General features: G+C 50.1%; 1 protein-coding gene across 2 annotated transcripts in view; it reads right to left on the minus strand.

Annotated features, from left to right (window-relative positions):
- FSIP2 (fibrous sheath interacting protein 2) overlaps nt 1–20,610 on the minus strand; it is a 46,615-nt gene extending 26,005 nt beyond the window's left edge. For both annotated transcript variants that reach the window (XM_078388306.1, XM_078388305.1), the window contains exons 1-15: nt 19,601–20,610; nt 17,540–17,701; nt 15,133–15,222; nt 13,495–13,634; nt 11,727–11,871; nt 11,080–11,190; nt 10,145–10,286; nt 9,080–9,181; nt 8,697–8,824; nt 7,961–8,024; nt 5,611–6,369; nt 4,323–4,450; nt 4,072–4,150; nt 2,656–2,734; nt 1,679–1,715 (exon numbers count right to left, since the gene is read on the minus strand). In XM_078388306.1, the coding sequence (XP_078244432.1) occupies nt 1,679–1,715; nt 2,656–2,734; nt 4,072–4,150; nt 4,323–4,450; nt 5,611–6,369; nt 7,961–8,024; nt 8,697–8,824; nt 9,080–9,181; nt 10,145–10,286; nt 11,080–11,190; nt 11,727–11,871; nt 13,495–13,634; nt 15,133–15,222; nt 17,540–17,701; nt 19,601–19,897 (2,463 nt within the window). In that variant the 5' untranslated portion in view covers nt 19,898–20,610. The remainder of the gene's footprint in view (nt 1–1,678; nt 1,716–2,655; nt 2,735–4,071; nt 4,151–4,322; nt 4,451–5,610; nt 6,370–7,960; nt 8,025–8,696; nt 8,825–9,079; nt 9,182–10,144; nt 10,287–11,079; nt 11,191–11,726; nt 11,872–13,494; nt 13,635–15,132; nt 15,223–17,539; nt 17,702–19,600) is intronic.
- Between the last annotated feature and the right edge of the window lie 1,770 nt (nt 20,611–22,380).

Consider the following 22,380-nt stretch of genomic DNA (forward strand, 5'->3'; position numbering starts at 1 on the left):
ACACGCACACACACAAGACTCTCATGCAAATATGCAGGGGTAAGAAGGTCCATTCCCCTCCCTTCCACTGTCCAAACACATGGTATTTCAGACTCCTCATGACTATTTTTAAAGGGCACCCTGGCCAAAAACTCACAGGGCCTTCTCTGTTGATGCACCCAGACTTTGGAACTCCCTCCCACAGGAGGCCAGGCATTATATTAAAAGATATCAGACACCTTGGGTCCTTTTAAAGGAGAAAGATGGGATAAAAATATTCCAACCAACCAACCCACCAACCAACCAACCCACCAACCCACCAACCCACCAACCCACCAACCCACCCACCCAACCCACCCAACCACCCAACCCACCCAACCACCCAACCAACCAACCAACCAACCAACCAACCAACCAACCAACCAACCAACCAACCAACCAACCAACCAACCAACCAACCAACCAACCAACCAACCAATCAATCAATCACAGGGCCAAGCCAACAGATAGGGGAATGATGATGGTGGTGGTGGTGGTGGTTTGAGAATGTAAAAATATGGGATTAAAACAGCATGTAAGCCTGATGCACAATACAGACTTTGGTTCATGAAAATCAGCATCTCCAAGATCAACTGAGACAGCCGGGAAAGACAGCGTGACAAGAAATGTGACGTAACAAAGGAAATATTTGACTGACAGCCTGTTGTGCTTCACGATATTAAGAAATAGTTGACTTCAAGGGTCAAGTCCCCATGTACTCTGGAGACCAAGAAAGTAGCAAAGGGTGTGAACAATGGTTGTTGTGGATTTTTCGGGCTCTTTGGCGGTGTTCTGAAGGTTTTTCTTCATGATGTTTCACCAGTCCCTGTGGCCGGCATCTTCACAGAGTTCCTACTCCTGTCCTCTGAAGATGCCGGCCACAGAGACTGGCGAAACGTCAGGAAGAACAACCTTCAGAACACAGCCAAAGAGCCCGAAAAATCCACAACAACCATCAGATCCCGGCCGTGAAAGCCTTCGCTATTACATTGAATGCCTGTACGGGGAGGAACCAGTCTGTGTTGTGAACAATGTTTGTATCAAGTCTATAAAATGATAATCGTGTATGAACAATTTGCCTTATGCCCCAAGAGACCTTTTGGACTCTTGTCGCGCTATGCCTCTAATTGCAATTAGATTTTTCACTTTTAAATAAAGGGATCTGTGTTGAGAAAATCTATTTGTTTAAGAGTCACATTTTCCTAGCCGTTAGCTGGTGCACTGGCGGGGAATTTTTCCAAAGGGTGTTGACCCTTTCCCCTTCATTGTTTTTTTCCAAATGACAACCTCCACCTCCTCTCTCTAAAAAGATGCTTTTGGTTTTTTGCTGGAAGGAAAAACACACCAGCCCACAAGTCATGCCTGTCTTTCTGTGACTGACAGGTTCCATGCAAGCTTGACTGGGGGGGGGGGCAAGAAATAAGAGACAGGAAGGGTTTTCAGCTGGGGACCTATTCCCGGACCTTACGGCTCATCCCAAATCGAGCCGATCTGCTCAGCCAGGGGCTGAATGGCAACCCAACAAAAGGCAAATGCCATTTATTCGGTGGGGCTAGCAAACTGGGTTCAGGCCCCTCCGTTTCCCCGTGGATCTTTCTCAAGTGTTTGGGGCTGGACCGAATGGACCAAAAGCCCATCAGCGATTCGCAGGACGACTTACTTTCCCTTTCAGGCTCTCTCGAAGCGCTGAGTTGTCTCTGGAAAAGACAGAGGAGAGAAGAAAGGAAAACCCATCAGTGGAAGAGTCAGAGCAAGCTGGTGTCCTGATTCTGGCTGCAGGGCTGGGAGGTCCAGCGATGCACCCCACACACACACCACAAGCATCCTGGCCAAAGACACTTTGCCAGGGGAAGGGGAGGGGCTCTGTGTCAGCCTTCCGCAGCCACCAGGCTAGACCAGTGGGAGCTGAATGAAACTACAGCAAGAGCACCCCAGCAGTGGGAACTTTGACATTTAATCCAGTCATGTCCAACTCTAGGGTGCGGAGCTCATCCCCGTTTCCAAGACGTAGAGCCAGCGTTTGTCTGTAGACAGTTTCTGTGGTCACATGGCCAGCGCACCTAGACACGAAACGCCATTACCTTCCCACCGTGGTGGTCCCTATTTATCCACTCGCATTGACATGCTTTCGAACTGCTAGGTTGGCAGGAGCTGGGACAAGGGACAAGAGCTCACTCCATCGCGTGGATTTGATCTTACGACTGTAGGTCTTCCAACCTTGCAGCACAGAGGCTTCTGCGGTTTAACCCGCAGCGCCACCACGTCCCTTACTGTAGCATTGAGAAGCATGCAAATCTGCAAAGGTCTTACACAGGTGGGTCTCTTGGGACAAGGTGGCTCCAATAAGGATGGTCCCACCCCCTCATTTGCTTAGTCCCACCCTGGGTTCTCATGGGATAAACTGGCTCCAATAGGCATGGCCCACCTCCTTATTTACATATGGGTCTTCTTTGGACAAGCTGGCTCCAATAGGCATAGCGCCCGCCCCCACGGGCTCTTTTGAGACAAGCTGGCTCCAATAGGGATGATCCCACTCCATTCATTTCCAGGGCCCCATCCTGGGTTCTTTTTCTTGAACCATGTGAAAAGGACTTCCTCTCTGTGTCCTGTGGTTCCCATGCCCTGCCAGGCACTTACGAATTAGACAGAAGGCGCTGGAGGTACGCAGAATATGACGATTCCGAGTCATTTTCTTGGGAGGTTGAGGCTCTGTGCTCTGGAAGACAACGGACAGTGTGGCTGTCAATATGCAGTGCCCCCACCCTAAGATCTGTTTATCCAAATAGAAAGCCTTGCAAGAGAGGAGCCAGTAGCCTGCCTGTGGCTCGGGGCATGCGGTTGACTGAGGCCAGCTAGCTACTTTATCTCTTGCCCCAGGAAAGGCTCACAGTTCTGGAAGTCTCATGGCTTCTGACAGCAAAGTACAAGCAGGACAAAAGAGTGCAGCCTGGCCCCTCTTAGGATCCTGTTATACAAATTATCCCCATCTCTACACAAAACCTTTTGCAGAGGGCCAATCTGTGGGTGGGGCCACCACGGTGGATAAATTCCTTTACACTGTTGTGAAACAGCAGGGCTTTTGATAAAGGCGGCATCAGAAGAAAGCCATCAGCAAAAGTCCTTGATTCTCTTGCAGAATAATGCAGCAATAGACGGTCCACAATAGACGTCTACGTTGGCTTGGGCATGTTGTGAGAATGGCTGATGGTCGGATTCCAAAAGATTTCCTGTGTGGAGAATTAGTGCAGGGAAATCGCCCCAGAAGGAGACCACAGCTGCGATACAAGGATATCTACAAGCAGGATCTGAAGGTCTTAGGAATGGACCTCAACAGATGGGAAACCCTGACATCGGAGCGTTCAGCCTGGAGGCAGGTGTTGCATCACGGCCTCTCCCATTTTAAAGAGACCCTTGTCCAGCAGGCCGAGGCAAAGAGGCAGTCCCGAAACCAGAAAAATCAGGGAGCTGGACAGGGGACAGATTGTATTTGTCTTCAGTGTGGAAGGGACTGTCCCTCTCAAATTGGCCTTCTCAGCCACACTAGACGCTGTTCCTCTATTCAGAGCATGTTACCATAGTCTCTTGAGACTGAAGGATGCCTATGACTATTTCTCTGTATGATGACGTCATGAAAAGGCAGGATTCTCTGGAAAAGACAATCATGCTAGGAAAGGTGGAAGGCAGCAGGAAAAGAGGAAGATCAAATGCGAGAGGAGCCGACTCCCTAAAGGAAGCCACGGGCTTGAGTTTGCGAGAGCTGAGCAGGCCAGTTGGAGGCAGGACCTTTCGAAGATTGATTATTCATGGAGTTACCATAAATCGGAGGTGACTGGACAGCGCAAGCCCTGCTTCCTTAAAGAAAAAAAGGTACCTCAAGCATTCTTCACAGAAGGTTCAAGAACCAAAGTGAAACTGGGGTGCTTTCTTGCGTTCCCGGCTATTGAAACGGGTTATTCTTCAGCTGATTGAATCCCACCCTTGAGGTCCGTGTCCTCGCCGTGGCACAAGGCCCCAAACCACCCCAGCCCCCAGTACGGTCTCTGCCCTCCTCACCTGCTTTATGCTTATCCACTCGCCTCTTCTTGCTCGAGCTCCTTTCTTTGAGCAGAGTTTCCGGCTCACACTGGGAAAACTAAAGAAAGGGACGTTTCGTTTTAAGGAAGTGCCCGAAAGGTGCCCTGACGACGTGGGCTCCGCGTCTCCCAGGCGGATCTGGAAACGAGCCACCCGGCCGGCCCACAATCCACATCCCTCCACTCAGCCACCACTTCCCCCCTCCTGCCGTCAAGGCTTTGAGGCTGTACCATCAGGGTCGCTCTCTTCTTATGCTTCACTTTGCCAGGCCCCTCGCTGACCGTGTGCTGGGAGACGGCCGAAGACATGGTCATTTTGGTGGAAGCCTTTGGCGGAGTCCGGTTGGGCTGATGGGCTCCTGGAACGGAAGCGGAAGGCAGGGCTGAATTGTGTGGGGCTTGGGCTGGGGCCCACGCGTGGCCTGTCACTCATCCTTCCCTGGGCAATCCCAGGGTGACGTGTGGGCACCCCACGCCACAAGATACTTCGGGATCTTCTTTCGGGATTCTGTTGTAGGCGCACCAGCAAACCCCAGGATGTGGAATGAAAACAGCAGAAACAGGGTTCAACATCATCCCTGGGTTTGTACATCTCTCTAAATTGGTTGACCAAGAAAACGTGCTTGGATAACTGGGCAGAGACATCTTGGATTGCTGCAAAAGTGACCGTATTTTTCCGTGTATAAAATGACACTTTTTCTTAAAATATTTAGAGGAAAAATCGAGGGTCATTTTATACATGGAAGGCGGTAGCGAAGGAGCCTCTTGCGGCTGCCCACTGACTGCTCCTCCGCCTCCGCCAAGGGTAAAAATTAGGGGGTCGTCCTATACATTGGTGGGTCATATACACAGAAAAATACGGTAAATATTATCTTGACCTTGTCTGGTGAGAAAAGGCCCTTAGCTGGGCCCAAGCTATCTTGAGATCGTGTCTCCCATTATGAGCCAACTTGGGTGTTAAGATCATCAGGAGAGGCCTTTCTCTCGGTCCCGCCACCTTCATAGCTGCATTTGATGGGGACACAGGAGAGGGCCTGCTCTGTGGCTGCTCCCGGACTTTGGAACTCCCTCCCACAAGAGGCCAGACTGGCAGCTTACATCGTTAAAGGACAATATTAAAACTAAAAACAGTAAATATACAAATACTAAAAAGGAACAAACAAATACCACTCTGAAAAATGGAAAATACAAATAAGATTAAAAACCCAGTCAAAGCAGTAATGCAGAACAATCCGTCTCAAGATCCCACTCAGGCAGCCTGTCACTCAGGCAAAGCTTGCTTGAAGAGAAAGGTCTCTGACTGCTTGCGGAAGGACAGCAAAGATGGGGCCGGCCTGGCTTCCAGTGGGAGGGAGTTCCAGAGTCTGGGAGCAGTCACAGAGAAGGCCCTCTCCTGTGTCCCCACCAGGTCCAACATCTTCAAAAGCTCCTGTACAATTTCAGGCTAAAACCCAGAGTGGATTCATCTCACCCACTCCAATGAAATGAGATCCCCCTGCCTCTCCTGAAGGAGACTTACCGTTGGATGAGGAGAAAAGCCTCTTGCTGTTCCTCCCGTCGGCCCTGTGTTTGCTGCTGCTCCCGCTGGAGTCAGAGCCGCCGGTTCCTTTCCCGTTGCTGGTGCCGCATCCAGCCGAACCGCAGCACTTGTTACTACAGCATCCTCCAGAACCGCAGCAGGACTTGGTGCTTCCGCAACCGGCCGACCCACAACACAGCTTGGTGCTTCCGCAACCGGCCGACCCACAGCAGGACTTGCTGCTTCCGCAACCGGCCGACCCACAGCACTTGGTGCTTCCGCAACCGCCAGACCCGCAACACGACTTGGTGCTTCCGCAACCGGCCGACCCACAGCACTTGGTGCTTCCGCAACCGCCAGACCCACAGCAGGACTTCTTGCTGCTCCCGCATCCGGCCGACCCACAGCAGGACTTCTTGCTTCCACAACCGGCCGACCCACAACACGACTTGGTGCTTCCGCACCCGGCGGACCCGCAACAGGAGGTCTTGCTTCCGCAACCGGCCGAACCGCAACACGACGTCTTGCTGCCGCCCCCGGCCGCCGAGCCGCAGGCTGAGGCTGCGCCCCCGGTGCTGAGGGCTGCCCCGGAGGCGGAGGGCGCCACTTGGTCATCTGTGCTTTCTGCAGCCCCCGGGCCAAGGTCTGCCGACTGGGTGTTGAGGCTGCCACCAGCAAGGCTGGCCACAGACCCTCCCTCCTTCGCTCTGGAGAGGGAGACCTGGCTGCCGAAGCCTGGAGGGAGAAGAGATTCGCCTGCTGGAGAGGACAAGAGAGAAAGGATGCCTACAGTCAGCAGGCAGAAGGACAGGGGGCAAGAGCCCACGGGCCAGGCTCCTGATTTCACCGAGCTTGCAGGCAACGCATTAGAAAGGGTCCATTAGCTGAGAATGGATTGGAAGCTTTTTGCAGTTCATTAGAGCAGTGGTTCCCCACTTGGGTCCCTGGATGTCCTTGCACTGCAACTCCCAGAAGTCCTTGCCAGCACAGACCATAGTGAAGGCTCCTGGGAGTTGCAGTTCAGGTTCCCAAAGTTGGGAACCACGGCGTTTGAGGTTTCCTCCACTGGTTCCAATTTGCTAAAGGTATTTTACCATCAGACAGATGTTGTGATTCTAATGCAACAATAGGCATAATCCATTAGACTTCCATAGAAGGTGAATGAATTTTGACTCCTAAGTTAGGGCTTGCTTAGGTGCACTCAGTTGGATTGGGCTGGAACAGGCTCAGTGGAGTCGCTTAAGGTTGCACAGAGGTGTGATATGACCTTTGCTGGGATCCTTGGATCTACATGGTATACAGACCTTGAATGTCCCTATTTAGCCCCCCTCTCTTCAAAGAGAAAGAGAGAGAAGAAAGAAAACAAAGCTGCCCTTCTTCTCTTCCTTCAAGCTTTAAATTTAAAAAAAAACAATCCTAAAAGGTACGGCGGCCTTATTGGGTTTGAAAAACCCAAGAGCTTTGCTTTCTCCCTCTGTCTCTTCACAGAGGAGCAGGAGGAGTTTTTAATTTCCCAATATCGTTAAGTGGCTAAACTATTTGCTTAAGCTGCTTAACAATGTCGGGAAACTGAAATTTGGTGAGAAATCAAAAGCTGCAAGGTCTGCTTTGGTTCAATCCCAGCAATCGGGCATGCTGGAACCAAACCAAAGTGAAGCAATCCTACCCACACCTAAGGAAGAGTACAGTAGTCTCTAGCAGGGGCCCAGATAGGTGCAGGTAGAAACACTCTGGGAGTGTTGTGAAAGTGTCAAAGCAAGAGGAGAAGGGGATGACAGAGGACGAGATGGTTGGACAATGTCATCGAAGCTACTAGCATGAATTTGTCCCAACTCTGGGAGGCAGTAGAAGGCAGGAGGGCCTGGCATGCTTTGGTGCACGGGGACACAAAGAGTCGGGCACGACTTAACGACTAAACAACAACAACAAGAAACACTCTGGGGACAGGCTGCTTCACACTGGCACTTACACTGTGCCACTGCTGGGAAAAGGAGCAAACCAGGCAATTCCCACAGAGCAAATCAAGCCCCCATGCAGTCACACAACTTTGCTTAGTTTAGCTAGTGATTGGCAATGGCTGGTATTTTCAGAGATTCAAAACCGCAGAGGGTTCTTCCCCCCTCAAAATCTGGCTGCTAACAGGAAATACAGTAGGTGGTTTGGTCCTCAGTTCAGCCCATTGCCCTGAGGAATACCACCTCCGCCTCTCAGGGCAACTGGTAGATATCCCTGAAACTCAGACCTTTCCAGGATTTCCAGAAGGGATGCTGACCCTTTCACAGACCCATCCCACTCCCTCTGCAGGGAGGAAGCACCTGGCGCGCGCGCCCCCCCCATCCCAGGCATTTACCTGCTTCCGAGTCCACCAAGTGTTCTTTTTTGCTCGACTCCTGTTCGTCCAGGACCGTTTCTTGCTACAGGATAAGAATCGCGAAAGAGAAGGGAAGGGATCGAGAGGTTTAATAGAACCATCCAACTCCTCACAAGACTGTAAGCCCGCCCCCAAACCTTCCGGGTCCTTTGAGGGCTCTGGGTTTCTGGGGGTGCCCCTTTGTTTGGGGTGGCCATGTTTTATTTGTTTGATGCTTTTGGAAACAGGGGAGCTCATTCTGCGGCGGCATCAGCAGGGCTGTGGGGATCACACCCGAACCTCTTGTCTGGATGGCCCCCATGGCTGGCTGAGGGAGAGCGGCACCCAGTCGAACCCAGCACTCCCTTCCGACAGGAGCCAACAGCCCGGGGGCGGGGTGTCCCCGGGCATCCCTTCCCCTCGCCAGACTGAGCACCATGGTTGAAAGTTCATCTGCAGAGCCCGGACAAGCCGTCTGCGAGGGACGCCTGGCCTGTGGGTCACCTGCTCTGGGAGAGGGCTGGGCTAGATGGCCTTTGGGTTCCCCCCAATGCTATCAGTCCTTCCAAAGCCAGTCAAGTGATCATAGACTCTACACACACACACACACACACACACACACACACACAAGGACACCCCATGGCTGTCTCCCGCCTGGCCCTTCAGGAGAAGGCTGCCTGTTTTACATAGGATTCAACCCCTGCCCAAATGGAGAGGGCAGAGGGGGAAATCTTACCTCATGGGAGGAGGCAGACTTGCAGGGGACCGCCTCAGACTCAGGCGGCAGCATCACAAGGGACGGCTTCGTGCTGCTCTGTGCTTTGGAGAGGGAAGTTTGGCTGGTTTGCCCGGCGGGGCTGCCTCCTGGGGAACGGGGTTCAGATGGGGAGGGGGGAGAAGGCGGCCACAGGAGAGAAGACAGGCGGAACGATATCACTTTTCATGCGTGCTGTGGTAGGACTTGAACCCACGCCCCCTGAGGCCAGAAGTTTAGGCTTCTGGCTGCAGACTCAGAGGCTGGGAGTTCGAATTCCCCACTGTGCCTCCTTGACAGGGGCTGGACTCAAGGATCCAGAGGGTCCCTTCCAGCTCTTCTGTTCTAAGATTATTAAAACATACCTTCAGGGAGCCCAGGTCCTTTCTCCTCAGGGAGGCCCTCCAGCTTCTGGTCTGGGCGTGTTGCCTTCCCTGTGTCATCTTTACTTTTCTTGCCCATGGACGCTTTAAGAACGAAAATAGGAGAAGCTGCTAAGAGAGTCAGGGTGCAAATGCCTGGGCTGGGAGTGAAAATCCTCGGGGTTTGGCACTCAGCCCTAGAACTTAGCAGCTGGAGAGCACCATGTTTCACGACATTAAAAAATCAAGGTTCTAGTCCTCAGAGCGACTGAGATTGGCTTCAGTATGTGTGAGCAACATTTTGTGGAGTCCCAGAAACTGAGGCTCAATAAGATTCCCCAGAGTTCGGTGCTCATCCTGATGATGATGATGTATTCATATTGTAGCCTCGTCCTTATAGATACAATTTACTTGGAGAAAAGATCCCTGCCCTGAGGAGCTTACAGTTCAAAGTGCCATGCAAACAACAGAGGAAGGGAAGGGGGGGCGTGAGGCACCACGAGGAGGTGTGTTTTAATTTCCACCTCACATTTTCCAGGTTCCTTTCAGCAAAGGGCGTGAGGTGGGGTGGGGGTCAAGTGGCTTTTGCCCAAAGCTAGGCAGGAGAAGGACCACCAGGAAGGAGAGGCACCAGAAGGAAACGAACAAGCATCTCTTTAACCTTCCTGCAGAGGAAGATGGGCGCTTGGGTGAACATCAGCCACGGGACTCCCTGGGCATAGCTGGGGAGGAGCTGTGCCGATTTCCCACGATGCCTCTGGCACAGCCTTCACTGTGGGGGATTGTGGGAAATGCCAACGCTTGAAGGACCTAAACCCCAGCCACCCGGCAGGTCCGAAAAGGGCCTCCCTAAAAAACACAGAGATGGGGGGGGGAGCCTTCATTGGTCAATATCCTGGGAACCTCTTAAACCTGGTGCTGCCCCCCAATGGGGAAATCAAAGGGAGGTCTCTGCTTGTTTGAGGGGGGGGAAGCATCCTGGGGCAGGAGAGAAGGGGGTGAACGCAGATGGATACTATTGCCCACCAGCCACTATTTGGAAAACGTCCCCCCCGTCTTCCGCCATACCTAGTCTTTTAGCCGGCGGGCCATGGTCTTCAGGGGCTGCTCCGGGGAAGAGCCGGCCAGGAGGCAAGAAGCCCTCCCTCTGGAACTGCTCCTGCAGCTTCTTCAGGTGGTGGGCCATCTTCTTCTCCAGCATGTTTTGTTTCTATAGGGTTGAAAGGGCAGGGTTCAAAGTTGAGCGCCCCTGCAGCACGGAACCCCCCGTTTGCCCTTTTCCAGGCAAGGACTCAGCCTAAGGTACCTCTCACTACTCAAGGCTGCAGCCCTTTGAGTTATTTGCAACAAGTTTTTTTCCCCCCAACAATCCAGCTATATTTTCATTGAGGACAGAAATTCTACCTCTTACGTTGGGAGGTGTTGAGCGCTCCAATCCTGTAGGCATTCAAGAGAAAACTGGACCACCCTCCTTGTCAGACCTGCTTTGATCTGGATTCCTGTCTTGAGCAGGGGGTTGGACTCAATGGCCTTATGGGCCCCTTCCAACTTAATTACTCTATGATTCAACCTATCTGGGCAGGTATTTAATGAGATCTGGCTCTAAGGGGTTAGAAAAGTTTTCAAAACTCAATAGATCCTTAAATTCCACCCACCCCTTGGAAAGGCAGTCGCGTTTGCCCCTTGCCGCAAAACCAAAGAAGCTGTTTTGCATGATCAGCTTCTGTCTATAAATCCCTCCACCCTGTCTTTCCTTCAACTCAGCATTTTCTTCCATCTTTTTCCTTCTTCTGACCAACAACAAAAACACCAAAGGAGAGAAAAGGTGCTGTATGTTTCTGGACTGGTAACACCAAGGATCCTGCATCTGGAAACACCCTGAGCTACACCGGACGGGTGGCCGGACTGTTGCCTGCAAGAGTGCAGAGCAAGAGGGCTCCAGTGCTCCAAACCCCACCCCTTTGGGGGGGTCCCTCTGCCTCTCCTGTGGCTCCTCCACTCACCCGCTTCAGCTTCTCCTCCTTGCTCTTCCGGCGCTGCTCCTCGATCTTGGCTTCTCGCTTCACGTCATCGCCGATTTTCATCAGGAGCATCATCTCCTTTTTCCGCCATTCCTGGGAACAAAGGGTTTCTCACTCAGAAGTTACAAGGGTTTGGTTGGTTTTAATGTAGAAGGAGTAACCACATGGTGTGTGTGTGTGTGTGTGTGTGTGTGTGTGTTTGGAGACCTAAGAGAGCATGACAAATATTTATATATGGCATCAAAGTACAGGTATCAAAATACAGAGATCATGGTTGGTTGGTAAGAAAGTCACTGGGAGTTTAACGTTCTGGTGATAGTCTATTTAAGTATATCAAAGACACTACCGTCATACAGTATTAAAAATCGTCTTTTAAGACGCCACCACATTTACAACATTAAAGGTGCCACCACGTTTTTTTGTCTTTTTTGTACTTTTTAGTTCTATTTTGTTTTCACCTATAAGATTGTGGGTTTTTGTTTTTTGTTTTGTTTTTTGTGGGAGCCAAGGGATAAAGATGAGTGATGGATGGATTCTAGGTCTTCAAGTCCTTTTCAAAGTGAAACTGCCCCAGGGGCTTCTCATTGGGCCCCTCCGGCCCCATCTCCTGCCCCACTCAGGTGCCCCACCTCTTCCATCTTCTTCCGGAGGAGAAGCTGCCTCCTCTTCTCCGACCCTTGCTTCTTGGCATCGTCCTGGGCTAAGGCGAGGTGCCGATTCTCCTCGGCAAGCTGCTCCAGTTTTTCCAATTCCTGGTTAATCAGCTCCAAATACCTTTAAGAAAATAAAATAAAAGTATTTGAATCCCATGTCCTTTTCTTCTTCTCTTTTGGGTTTCTGCAGGTAGCCAGTCGGCCTCAGGGTCATGCAGTGGTGGGACACCCCGGGGCGAGGGCAATCCACCCTCCACTCCACAGGGAGCCATGAAATTGGCTGGGTGGCTTTGGCCCGCTCCTCCTCGATCTCGGCATGTTTGGGCTGGGCTGAGAGCAGGACTGGCCAGAGATGTTCTGCTGCCTGAACCCAAGATCAAGAGGCTTACTCTTCGGGAGCGTTTAATGTCATGCCCCTTTATGCTTCTTTATATGTTTCCAGATCTCTGTGCCTTTCTCCATTATACGTAACCCATTACCCACAAAGCAGGGTTTCAGACTGACTGAATAAAGTTTTCCATGGCCAAAGGACTGGGGGACGGAGGGGAATAGAGGACGGACTTGTATTTGTTTCTGTTGCCTAAGGGTCTGGATTATGGTCTTGCTACTTCCTCATTCCATAAATTCCTTCCTTCCATTTCCTATGGTCTGAAACCACTAGAATTAATCTGCTTTGCAAAAATAATTGATTAAGTGCCACTTCCTGATTGGTGAAGAGAGAAACACCTCTCCCTAGAAAAGCAGTAGGCAAACTCCTTTTTCTTTAGAGAATAAAGAAAAGGTTGTGTGGTTCAGAATTACACGAATGCAAGAGTAAGTTGATACTTTTATGGTTAAGGTTCCCCTTGACATTTTTAGTCCAGTCGTGTCCAACTATAGGGGGCGGTGCTCATCCCATTTTTCAAGCCGTAGAGCCAGTGCTTGTCCGAAGACAGTTTCCGTTGTCACGTGGCCAGCGTGACTAGGGAGCACCGATATTTTTATGACCCACTTAAAAACCCCACACAAATTGCAAGTTTTTGTAGATAAATCTCCCACTTCCTTGAAACTTGCAACCACGCCTCCCTGCTCACTTTAATTGACCTCGTGCTCACAGACTCGGCATGGATACGGGCTGTGTGTTTTTTGGGACTCAGATCTACAATAGTTGCAATTCTTTCTGCACTATAGTGCACAGCTTGAGGCAGTGGGTCATTTACCCACAAAAGCTGGCAATCCGTGTGATTATTATTATTATTTTTTAGTGGTTCAATAAAGATATCACCCTATTCTTCCTTTTTTTTGTACGTATACCTTGGTACCTCCTCCAATTGGAATAAATGGCTTTGGCTAACCCACTCCCTGTTCTGCTCCTTCTGCCTTCAACCCCACCAAGAGAACCACACCTGCAACAGTTACTATTCCTCAAAGAAGCCACAAACGCTGAGTGTGTGTGTGTGTGTTGTCTTTTTCCACCCTGGTGACAAGTCAACCTCCTCCATCCCCCAGTGGCTCGCAGGCCAGCTTAGGGGAAGAGTCCTCTGGCCTCCATGAGGGGGAAATGGCCAGATGCTATGAGACATAGTAGCCGAGCCCCGCCCACCACTGGTTCATCAGCACCTCCTACATGAGGCCACTGCTTCACTCTGCCTAACAGGAGGGCCGGCCCTGGCTGAGAGAGGCACCCATTCATTCTCCCCACCCACTCCCTGTTTCCGGTGCTAGTTTTGCTCTCAGTCCTCATGAAAGAGGCGGCATCATCTACCGGTTCCTCATCACAGCTTCTTGCTCCAGGATGGTGGGTCTTTCCTCCTTCAGCATCCAGTCTCGATATTTGGAGGTGTCTGCACCCTCGGGGAGAAGGTTGGCCTCTTGCAGCTTAGTGACTTGCTTTTCCAGCATTTTCTGGGAATCGGAGAAAGAGGAAAAAAGATGAGAGAGAGAGAGAGAGAGAGAGAGAGAGAGAGAGAGAGAAAGAAAGAAAGAAAGAAGAAAGAAAGAAAGAAAGAAAGAAAGAAAGAAAGAAAGAAAGAAAGAAAGAAAGAAAGAAAGAAAGAAAGAAAGAAAGAAAGAAAGAAAGAAAGAAAGAAAGGAGGGTCAAAAGGCTAGGCTAGCATCTCTTATCACCTTGTTGCTAGTACCAAGTGGCTGCTGGAGCACGTTGGATCTTATTTTGGAATTCTAGGGTGAATACAAAGCTTTGAAGTCAGAGATCACAAATAACTAGTTAGTTGTGATTCATTCCTTTTATCAGTAATGAAGGTGTGTGCTCACCTTTCAGCCTTCCCCAGCCAGCAGGCTGGCTGATGGATTCTGGAATATGTGACCCCCCCCCCATAAAGCACGTGTATAAAACAACACTTTTTCCTTAAATAATTAGGCAAAAAATTGAGGGCCGTTTTATACACGGAAGGCAGATGCTTTTCCCTGCCTTTTGCAAAGCCACGGGGCTTAGCAAAAAGGAAGGGAAGGTTCCCGCGGGGCTTAGGAAGTAGGTAAGGCAGCCATGAAAGGGCTTCAAGGATCAAAGGGCTGCGATCATGCAGCCCTTTCATGGCTGTTTTACCTGAAGGGAGCCTTCCCTTCCTTTTTGCTAAGCCCTGTGGCTTCGCAAAATGCAAGCCAAAGCGGCAGTCAAAGGGAGCCCTTTGATCCCTGCTCCTCCCTTCCTTTTGCTAAGCTCCGTGACTTAGCAAATGGAAGGGAAAAGCAGGGGTCACATTTTCTAATTCAGGGTTAGAAAGGGGGGTCATCTTATATATTGGGTAGTCTTATAAATGGGAAAATACGGTAGCCTGTTTCCAGGTTCTACTTCATGTTGAGCGATGGGACAGGAGGCTGACTTCCCTTGCATTTCCATAAGAATATTCTACAACAATTCTATAGGTTTTCAAAATGCAAAGAAGGGGCCCAGGTAGGCTCCTCTCCCTTTGAGGAGCCAGGAGGGGCAGGAATAGGGGTGGGAGAGGCGGAGACAGAAACCCGAGATGTATTTTCACAAGAGACAATGGAACCCATGGGTCCTTTTGCCCGGGAGATTCTGGAAAGGTGGGATCCACGATAGAGACACAGGGAAACCCCTTTTCTCTTCCTCCAACCTCTTCCCTGCCCCCCAAAATGATGGATGACACCAGGATGCCCCAGAATCAGGTATGGCCATCCTCCTGGGCATGTCAGTCAAACACACCTAGAAGGCACCAGGTTGGAGGAGGCTGACCCATCTCACCAAACCATGATGCCCAAGACTTTTGGGGGTGGAGTGGGCGGGAGAACCCTGCCTCGCCTCCCCCTTCCTGCAAACAGCTGTAAAGATCGTGAAAGGCTCCCCCCCCCCCGGAGCTGCTTGTTTGGAGAGATGCATTAGGACTCCAAGGAGGACCATCCTGCTGAGTCCAGGACTCACTTGTTCTCTCATGTAGTGTTTCTCAAATTCCAGCTTGAGGGAAGTCAAGTACTGCCTGTATTCGTTGAATTCCTTCAAAGAGCAGACCACCTAGGGAGAAGACACATCAGTCGCACCTGGCTGCCCCAAGAGGCTTGTTTCTCACAACACCCATGGAAATGAATAATATCCAAGATGGGAGACCAGCAGCAGCCTTACCCTTCACCAGTCTACTCAGGAGCAGGACCTGCTGAACGTCATGGGGCGTTCTGCCAATTTAATTCTGAAATGGGCGCCCCAAAAGGGCAATCATTTCCCACCTCCGCATTCTCTTGGCACTTTTCCTGCTGGGTTTTTTTGTTGTAGTTGTTGTTGTTGGCATAATGGAGGGATCCCAAGCTGACTTAAAGGATGGTGTTCTGCTAAGAGTTTTGTGGCACCTCTAAGGCTCGCAGATTTTATTGGGCAGGAGGCTTCATGGGCACACAGTCCACTGCTTCAGAGGGACGGAGCACTATATAGACTTACGTGTGTATTGTTTGTGGTTGTAGGAGGGAAGGACAAAGGAGACCCACAAATAAGTATGCCATTGTTGTTGCTGTTGTTATTGATAGGCCGCCTTTCTCCCAACAAGCGACCCAAAGGAGCTCACATTAACATTCACACAATTTAAAACGCAATAAGTTAAATATTCAAAGATAAATGAAACAATAGATTATTTAAAATACAATTAAAAGATTAAAATCAAGGGAGGTGGGTCTTTGTCGCAGCGAGATCGGTTGGGTTTCAGGAGGCTCCTGAAACTGACCAAGACCACTTGATTTTGACCCCTTCAAACTTGGGGGTGGGGGGTGGGGAAGGACTTTCACTAGGAGAAGTGAAAGTCGGAAGCAACCGAATCTGACTGAGAAGGGAGGTGGCTAGGCAGATTCCTGGATGGGCCTCTCTTTGAAGTCACCATCTGGAAGCAGAACTGGGTGGGCACCACCTTTGGCACAGAGCTATGAATGCCCCAAGACAGAGAGCGGAAAAGTACAAAAGGATTTTGGAAACATAATCTTGACCAAACTTGAAGGAAATGGCTCATTTTACATATGGAATGGCTAAGGGCCTAAACAATGAAGAGACTGGGTGTAATCTGTCAGAGAAAGTGACTAGACGTATATCTGGCCAGACCGGCGAGCACTTCCTCCTACCACCACCCCCTTCATCTGAGGCTTGGCTGAGAGAAACAGAAAGGAAGGAGGAGGGAGGAGGAGGGAGGAAAAAAAAACTTTGCTTCTATTGCGGCAATAAAACTCATTCCTGCAGGACAATAAAAAACTGCTGATGGATTTAAATCTGGGAAGCAGCCAGAAACAGTCTTGAGAAGAGCCCTTCCTCCTGTCAAACTTCTGCCCCAAGCCTTATGAGGAAAGGCTGAAAGAATTGGGCATGTTTAACCTTGAGGAAAGAAGGCTGAGGGGTGATATGATAGCACTTTTCAAATATTTGAAAGGCTGTCATACAGAGGACGGACAAGATTTGTTCTAGATCATCCTAGAGTGCAGGACACGCAACAATGGGCTCAAGTTAAAGGAAGACAGATTTCGGTTGAATATCAGGAAAAAACTTCCTAACTGTTAGAGCAGTACGACAGTGGAACCAATGACCTCGGGACCTCAGAAAAGAAAATGATTTCTGTGAACCCAAGCATGAGTTTTGCTAGCCCTCTGCTGGTAACGTTTTGGAAATGTGGTATTACAGCAGGACCCCCATATCTGCTGGGGATTGGTTCCAAGTCCTCGCCTCCTGCAGATACTGAAAACCATGGATAATAGTAAATGCTCTATATCAGAGGTCCCCAACCCCCAGTCCGTGGCCTGAGCCAGACTGGGTCGCGGAGCCAGACCTCCCGCCCCCCCTGACATGCACTCACCCCTGCACAGCTGATTTGCGCATGCGCGTGCGCTCCAATGTGCCCATGCAAGCGCCACACCGCTGTTTGCGCATGTGTCCGAGTGTGTGTATGCCTGTGTGAGCACCACGCCACCATTTGCGCATGTGCACAAGCACGGTGGGGGAGTGCCCTGCCTTCCCCAACTGATCCGCGGGGTGAAAAAGGTTGGGGTCACCTGCTCTATATAAAGCATGATAAAAGGGGAGAAAACAGAAAAAAATGTTTTCACATGCATTATCAGACCTGGCCAATAGAGGGTGCCATAGACTATTCATAGCACAGTCTCTGGCTCCTTTTAGTGGCTTGTTCTTTGTTCCTTTTAATTATTTATTATTATTTATTTTATTTTATTTATTTTATTTATACCCCGCCCATCTGGTCTTCTGACCACTCTAGGTGGCTGATCCCATGGATAAGAGGGTCTTGCTGTATTTCTTTTGCTTTGGGGAATGGCAATGCTGGAACAACAAACCAACCTACTTAACCTACTTTGTTTTTGTCGGTGATCTGCCCGGCCTTCTTCAGCCTCCGCAGGTTGTCCTTGCGCTTGTAATAGGCCCGCAAGTGTGGGTCGTGGAGGCTCTTGTATCTGGGGGCCATGACTTTGCAGTAGGGGTCGCTCAGGTCAAAAGTGGCCGACGGCTGGTAGAGCTGAAACATATGGAGCGAATTGTGCGAGTGAAGCTACTGGGCCGCCAGGACTCCTTGTCTGGAGAAACGCCACTGGAGGCCTGTGGCTGGGTTTCTGTGAGGCCTCCTTGGTGTGTTTGATTTACTCAAGAGATCTAACATGCAAATGACATCAAGCCCCATTCACACACACTGGGCTCAGAATTTTCATAAGGAAGGGAGAGCCTTTTAATAAAGGAGGGAGACCCCAATCAAGCATCTCTCCCCAAGTCTGCTTCTCAAGTCCCGTCTCCACCAGCTCCTTTTCTTACTAAAAGCTACACCCGGGGGTTGTTGTGATCAATGGGTTTACATGGAGTGTGCAACACCTGCCTTTCGGCCTCCATGGTTTCGATCCTCCTCAAACCTTATGCCACCAATATGCCTAGCTACGTAAGAGATACCAGCAGAAACTTTCCTAGAACCTTCAAGCAATTTCCCCTCTCACGCAATACCCGGACCGGGGGGACAGTCACCGCAATGGAGTGTTGGGAGGGTGAGAACAGACCAAAGAAAAGATTTCTTGACCCAGCCGGTTGTTAGTCTGTGGAACTCCTTGCCACAGGATGTGGTGACGGCATCTGGCCGAGATGCCTTTAAAAGGGGACTGGACAGATTCTTGGAGGAAATGTCCATCGCCGATTACAAGCCACGATGGGGGATGTATAATCTCCAGGCTTTGAAGGAAGGGACCTCCAAAGGCCAGATGCAGGGGAGGAGGATCAGGAGACAGGTACAGTGGTGCCTCGCTAGACAACGATAATCCGTTCCACTGAAATCGCTGTTTAGCGAAATCATCATCTAGCGAAAAGCATTTCCCCATTGGAATGCATTGAAACCTGTTTAATGCGTTCCAATGGGGAAGAATTGTCGTTGTCTAGCGAAGATCGGCCATAGGAAAGCCGCTTTGCGAACTGCCGATCAGCTGTTTAAATAGCTGTCTTGCGAAGCTTAGGTCCCAAAAACACCCGTTTTGCGAGCACGGAGGGAGCTGTCAAAATCATTGTCTAGCAAAAATTGGTTTGCGAAGCAGGGACCAAGCATTGTCCAGCGAAATTCCCCCATAGGAATCACTGTTTTGCGAATCACTATAGCGATGGCAAAAAGTCAATGTCTAGCGAAAAAAGTCATGTGGGGTAACTGTCTAGCGAGGCACCACTGTACAGTATCCAGTTGTCTCCTGTGCTCCCAGAGGCATCTGCTAGGGCCCCTGTGAGATACAGGAAGCTGGACTAGATGGGCCCTTGGCCTGATCCAGCAGGGCTCTTCTTATGTGCTTATGTTCTCTTACGTTCTTAATACACATGCAACCTCCCCAAGAAAACCACCTGAGCCACAATTGACATAGAAGCTCCCTAGGCTAACCTCCCACATGGAGACAGACTACAGGCGGTCAGGATCACCGTTCCAGATAAGGATGAATGCCACATCGTCACCTTCCTCTGGGACTTCCTGCATTTATTTCATCTTTGACAATATAATCTACCTCCAGAATCAACAGAACCACCATGGGGACTTGCCATGGCTCCACCATGTGCAAATAAGTATATTCATGGCAGACCTAGGCCTAGTTACTTAATTGTTGAATCCAAAATTTACCCCTCTCTTTGAGTGACATTAATAAAATAAAATCCAAATCATGGGAAGGAAGTCCTGGAGAAATACCACCAGGATTCCAGTCACTTCCATCTGAACTCGCGTCTCCGTCTGGAGCAACCCGCACGACAGGCCCACTTTCTAGACAGCTACAATATGGATATTTTAATGCTATTGCGGTACCAAAAACCCACCAATCAAGGCGTGGGATGGGATTGCACACCTCCAGCTTCCGTCCTGAACGCACCACAAAGTATGCTCAGACCCACAAAACAGAGACTCTACCTTTTCCCCCAAATTGGTTGTGTAGAACATGGTGTTGGAGCCAGGCAGGAAAGGGATCTTGGCGAAAAGCGGCATGTCAAGGATCTGGTTGGGTCCCACGACCGGCATCTGTTTCCCTGGGCCCATCTGGAAGACAGGAAACACCCCCAAATAGAGAAGGAGGAGGAGGAGAGGCTGGCTTGATGGATGGATGAATGGAGGGAGGGATGGACAGACGGACGGGTGGATGGGATGGGATTGGATGGGATCGGATTGCCTGGCAGCTTGCACAGAGGACCGTGAGCAATTCCTGTTCATTTGCTCAAGGAACGCTTTCAAGATCTCCACCAGATTTCTGCTAGCTGGCTGGATAGCTGAGCGGTTTAGTTCTCTGGCTGCAGAGCCAGAGGTTGGGAGTTCAATCCCCCCCACTGGGCCTCCTGCGAGTAGAGCCAGCCTGTGTGGCTTTAGTCAAGCTGCAAGGCCCCTGGATGCCCCCAGAAAAAAGGGAAAACAAACCACCCCTGAGTATTCTCTACCTGGAAAACCCTGAAAAGGGTCGCCATAAGTCAAAATGGACTTGGAGGCACAAACCAGTTTAATCCAGTCTGTTCCTCAACCTTTTGCCTTTGCCCACCCCCCTGCCCTCCGTGTTAATACTTATTTCCTACCTTTTTTCCCCTCAAAGGAATAACCATGTTGATCAGTTTGGGCCCATAGATCAAAACCAGAAAGATGGTGGGACCCCCAAATAAATCCTCTTATGTTTACTGCCACAGCACACTATGTTTTTTGGTTCTGGGAAACATTCATGGCAAGTTTGGTGTTCTTCCCAGGAGCTTGGGGCAAAAGGCACAATTCCCTTGGCCCAGAAATATTGCCCATCAGTGGAGCTTCCCTCTTTCGAAATCTATCGGGGGGGTCGTCTCTTGGTTTGCGCCCTCCCCAACTGCCCCTCTGATACTTCCCAGGGTCTTCCTCTCCCAGTCTGGGGCAAACTGGTTTCTGATTCCTCCCTGTTCTCTCCCCAGTTAAAAGTGGGTGATTTGGCCTCCAGCTTCTTTCCTCCATTTTATTAAAATATCAAGCTAGCTAATAAGGAGGAGATCTTTGCTGTGAAGATGAACAAGTGGGTCCTAGTACAAATCAAGACTGAACTATCTCTGGAGGCAAAAACGCCGAAGCTGAGGCTGTTCTGCTTTGGGCACCTCAGGAGCAGGAAAAGACAATCATGCTGGGAAAAGTTGAAGCCAGCAGGAAAAGAAGAAGACCAAATACAAGATGGACTGGCTCCCTAAAGGAAGCCACAGGCACATAACAAAACGCATAAGAGGATGCAGGGAGGCTTTTAGACAGCGGTCTCTCAAACACCTTGCTGCACCTACACTCCAGCATTTGACACCCAAGGCCACAGTTTCACAGTGCCTAACAGTAGCTCTCCCCCCCCCCCCAGCTTTCCCCTCTTTTCCTCCCCACAGCCCTGGGAAGCCATTCTGCCTCAGTTTCCCCTCCGGGACCTACATCCACCACGTCCTCTTCCGGCTCCAAAGCGTCCAGCGCTGTCCGAGCGCTTTCCGTCAGGTAATGCCTCATGGCTGCTTTTGTCACCCCTCGGTTGGGGTACGTCATTTTGGCACAGGTGGGGAGGGGGGAGAGGGAAAGAGAGGAGTTTCTTTGCTGCCTGCAGAGAACGTGCCTTTCAACTGGCACCTCTGGGACGCTGTTCTAGAACCTTCCGAGCCATTGTTATAGCTCTCCCTCGCCCCCACACCCACCATTGTCACCCTGGTATTCTTCCATGGAGCTCTTAACATCTTAAAATAGTAGTCTCGGTGTTGGATTACAAATCCCAGCATCCCCTAGCTAGCCAGTGGGGAAGTGTATAGTCTAAGACGCCTTATTTGGCCACAGTTGTAGCCAAACCAAGGCCAGAAATTCTGTGGCGAAAAAATGATATGTTTAGAAAGGCAGTCGTTTTGACATTTTGTGGGCTGTCAGCCATGTCTGAGCACATGATAGCCAGAAGATTATGCACCCTGCTTGTGTGACTGTTCGTTTACGCTCCACGATTCCAGTCAGAATCTGGCCAAAGTTTTATTCACCCGAGGGTTTGTGGACTGCAACCTGCTTCTTCAGATGTAGGGCATGTAATCTCATGAGAAAAGATATCTCATTTGCTGAAACAATACTCAAGTCTATTGGAGAAGCAGGCTACAACACACAAAAGTTTAGGCAAAAGGGAATTTGTTAAAAGGTGCTACGAGGTTCTGTTGCATCTCTTCTGGGCACATCATCATCATCTTAGAACCGCCGAGCGGGAAGTGACCCTTTGGGCCACCGAGTTCAGTTCCCCACTAGGGCCTGAACTTCACGATTTATAGAATCCCTTCCAGCTCAGCAATTCTAAGGAGTTATATAAAGCATTACACTTTCCCCTTGAACTGCGTTAATTTAAACAGCACAGTTTTATTTATACATGGATTTTTTCCCCAACAAATAATTATTCCACTAAATAAATATATATTCAATAAATATTGTGCTTCTGGCCACTCAGAACCCCATCAATCCAACACAAAAGGTGTCAATATGGTCTCTCTCTCTCTCTCTCTCTCTCTCTCTCTCTCTGTGTGTGTGTGTGTGTGTGTGTGTGTGTGTGTGTGTGTGTGTGTGTGTGTGTGAGAGAGAGAGAGAGAGAGAGAGAGAGTCAATTGTTTATGCTTTGTGATTTCTTTTTGGGGGAGCGTAATCTCGTATACACGGATTTTGAACTACATGGAGGTCCAGTGTGACTCATCCCAGTA

Source organism: Pogona vitticeps, chromosome 2 (assembly GCF_051106095.1).
Source record: "Pogona vitticeps strain Pit_001003342236 chromosome 2, PviZW2.1, whole genome shotgun sequence".
Classification (NCBI taxonomy): Eukaryota; Metazoa; Chordata; class Lepidosauria; order Squamata; family Agamidae; genus Pogona; species Pogona vitticeps.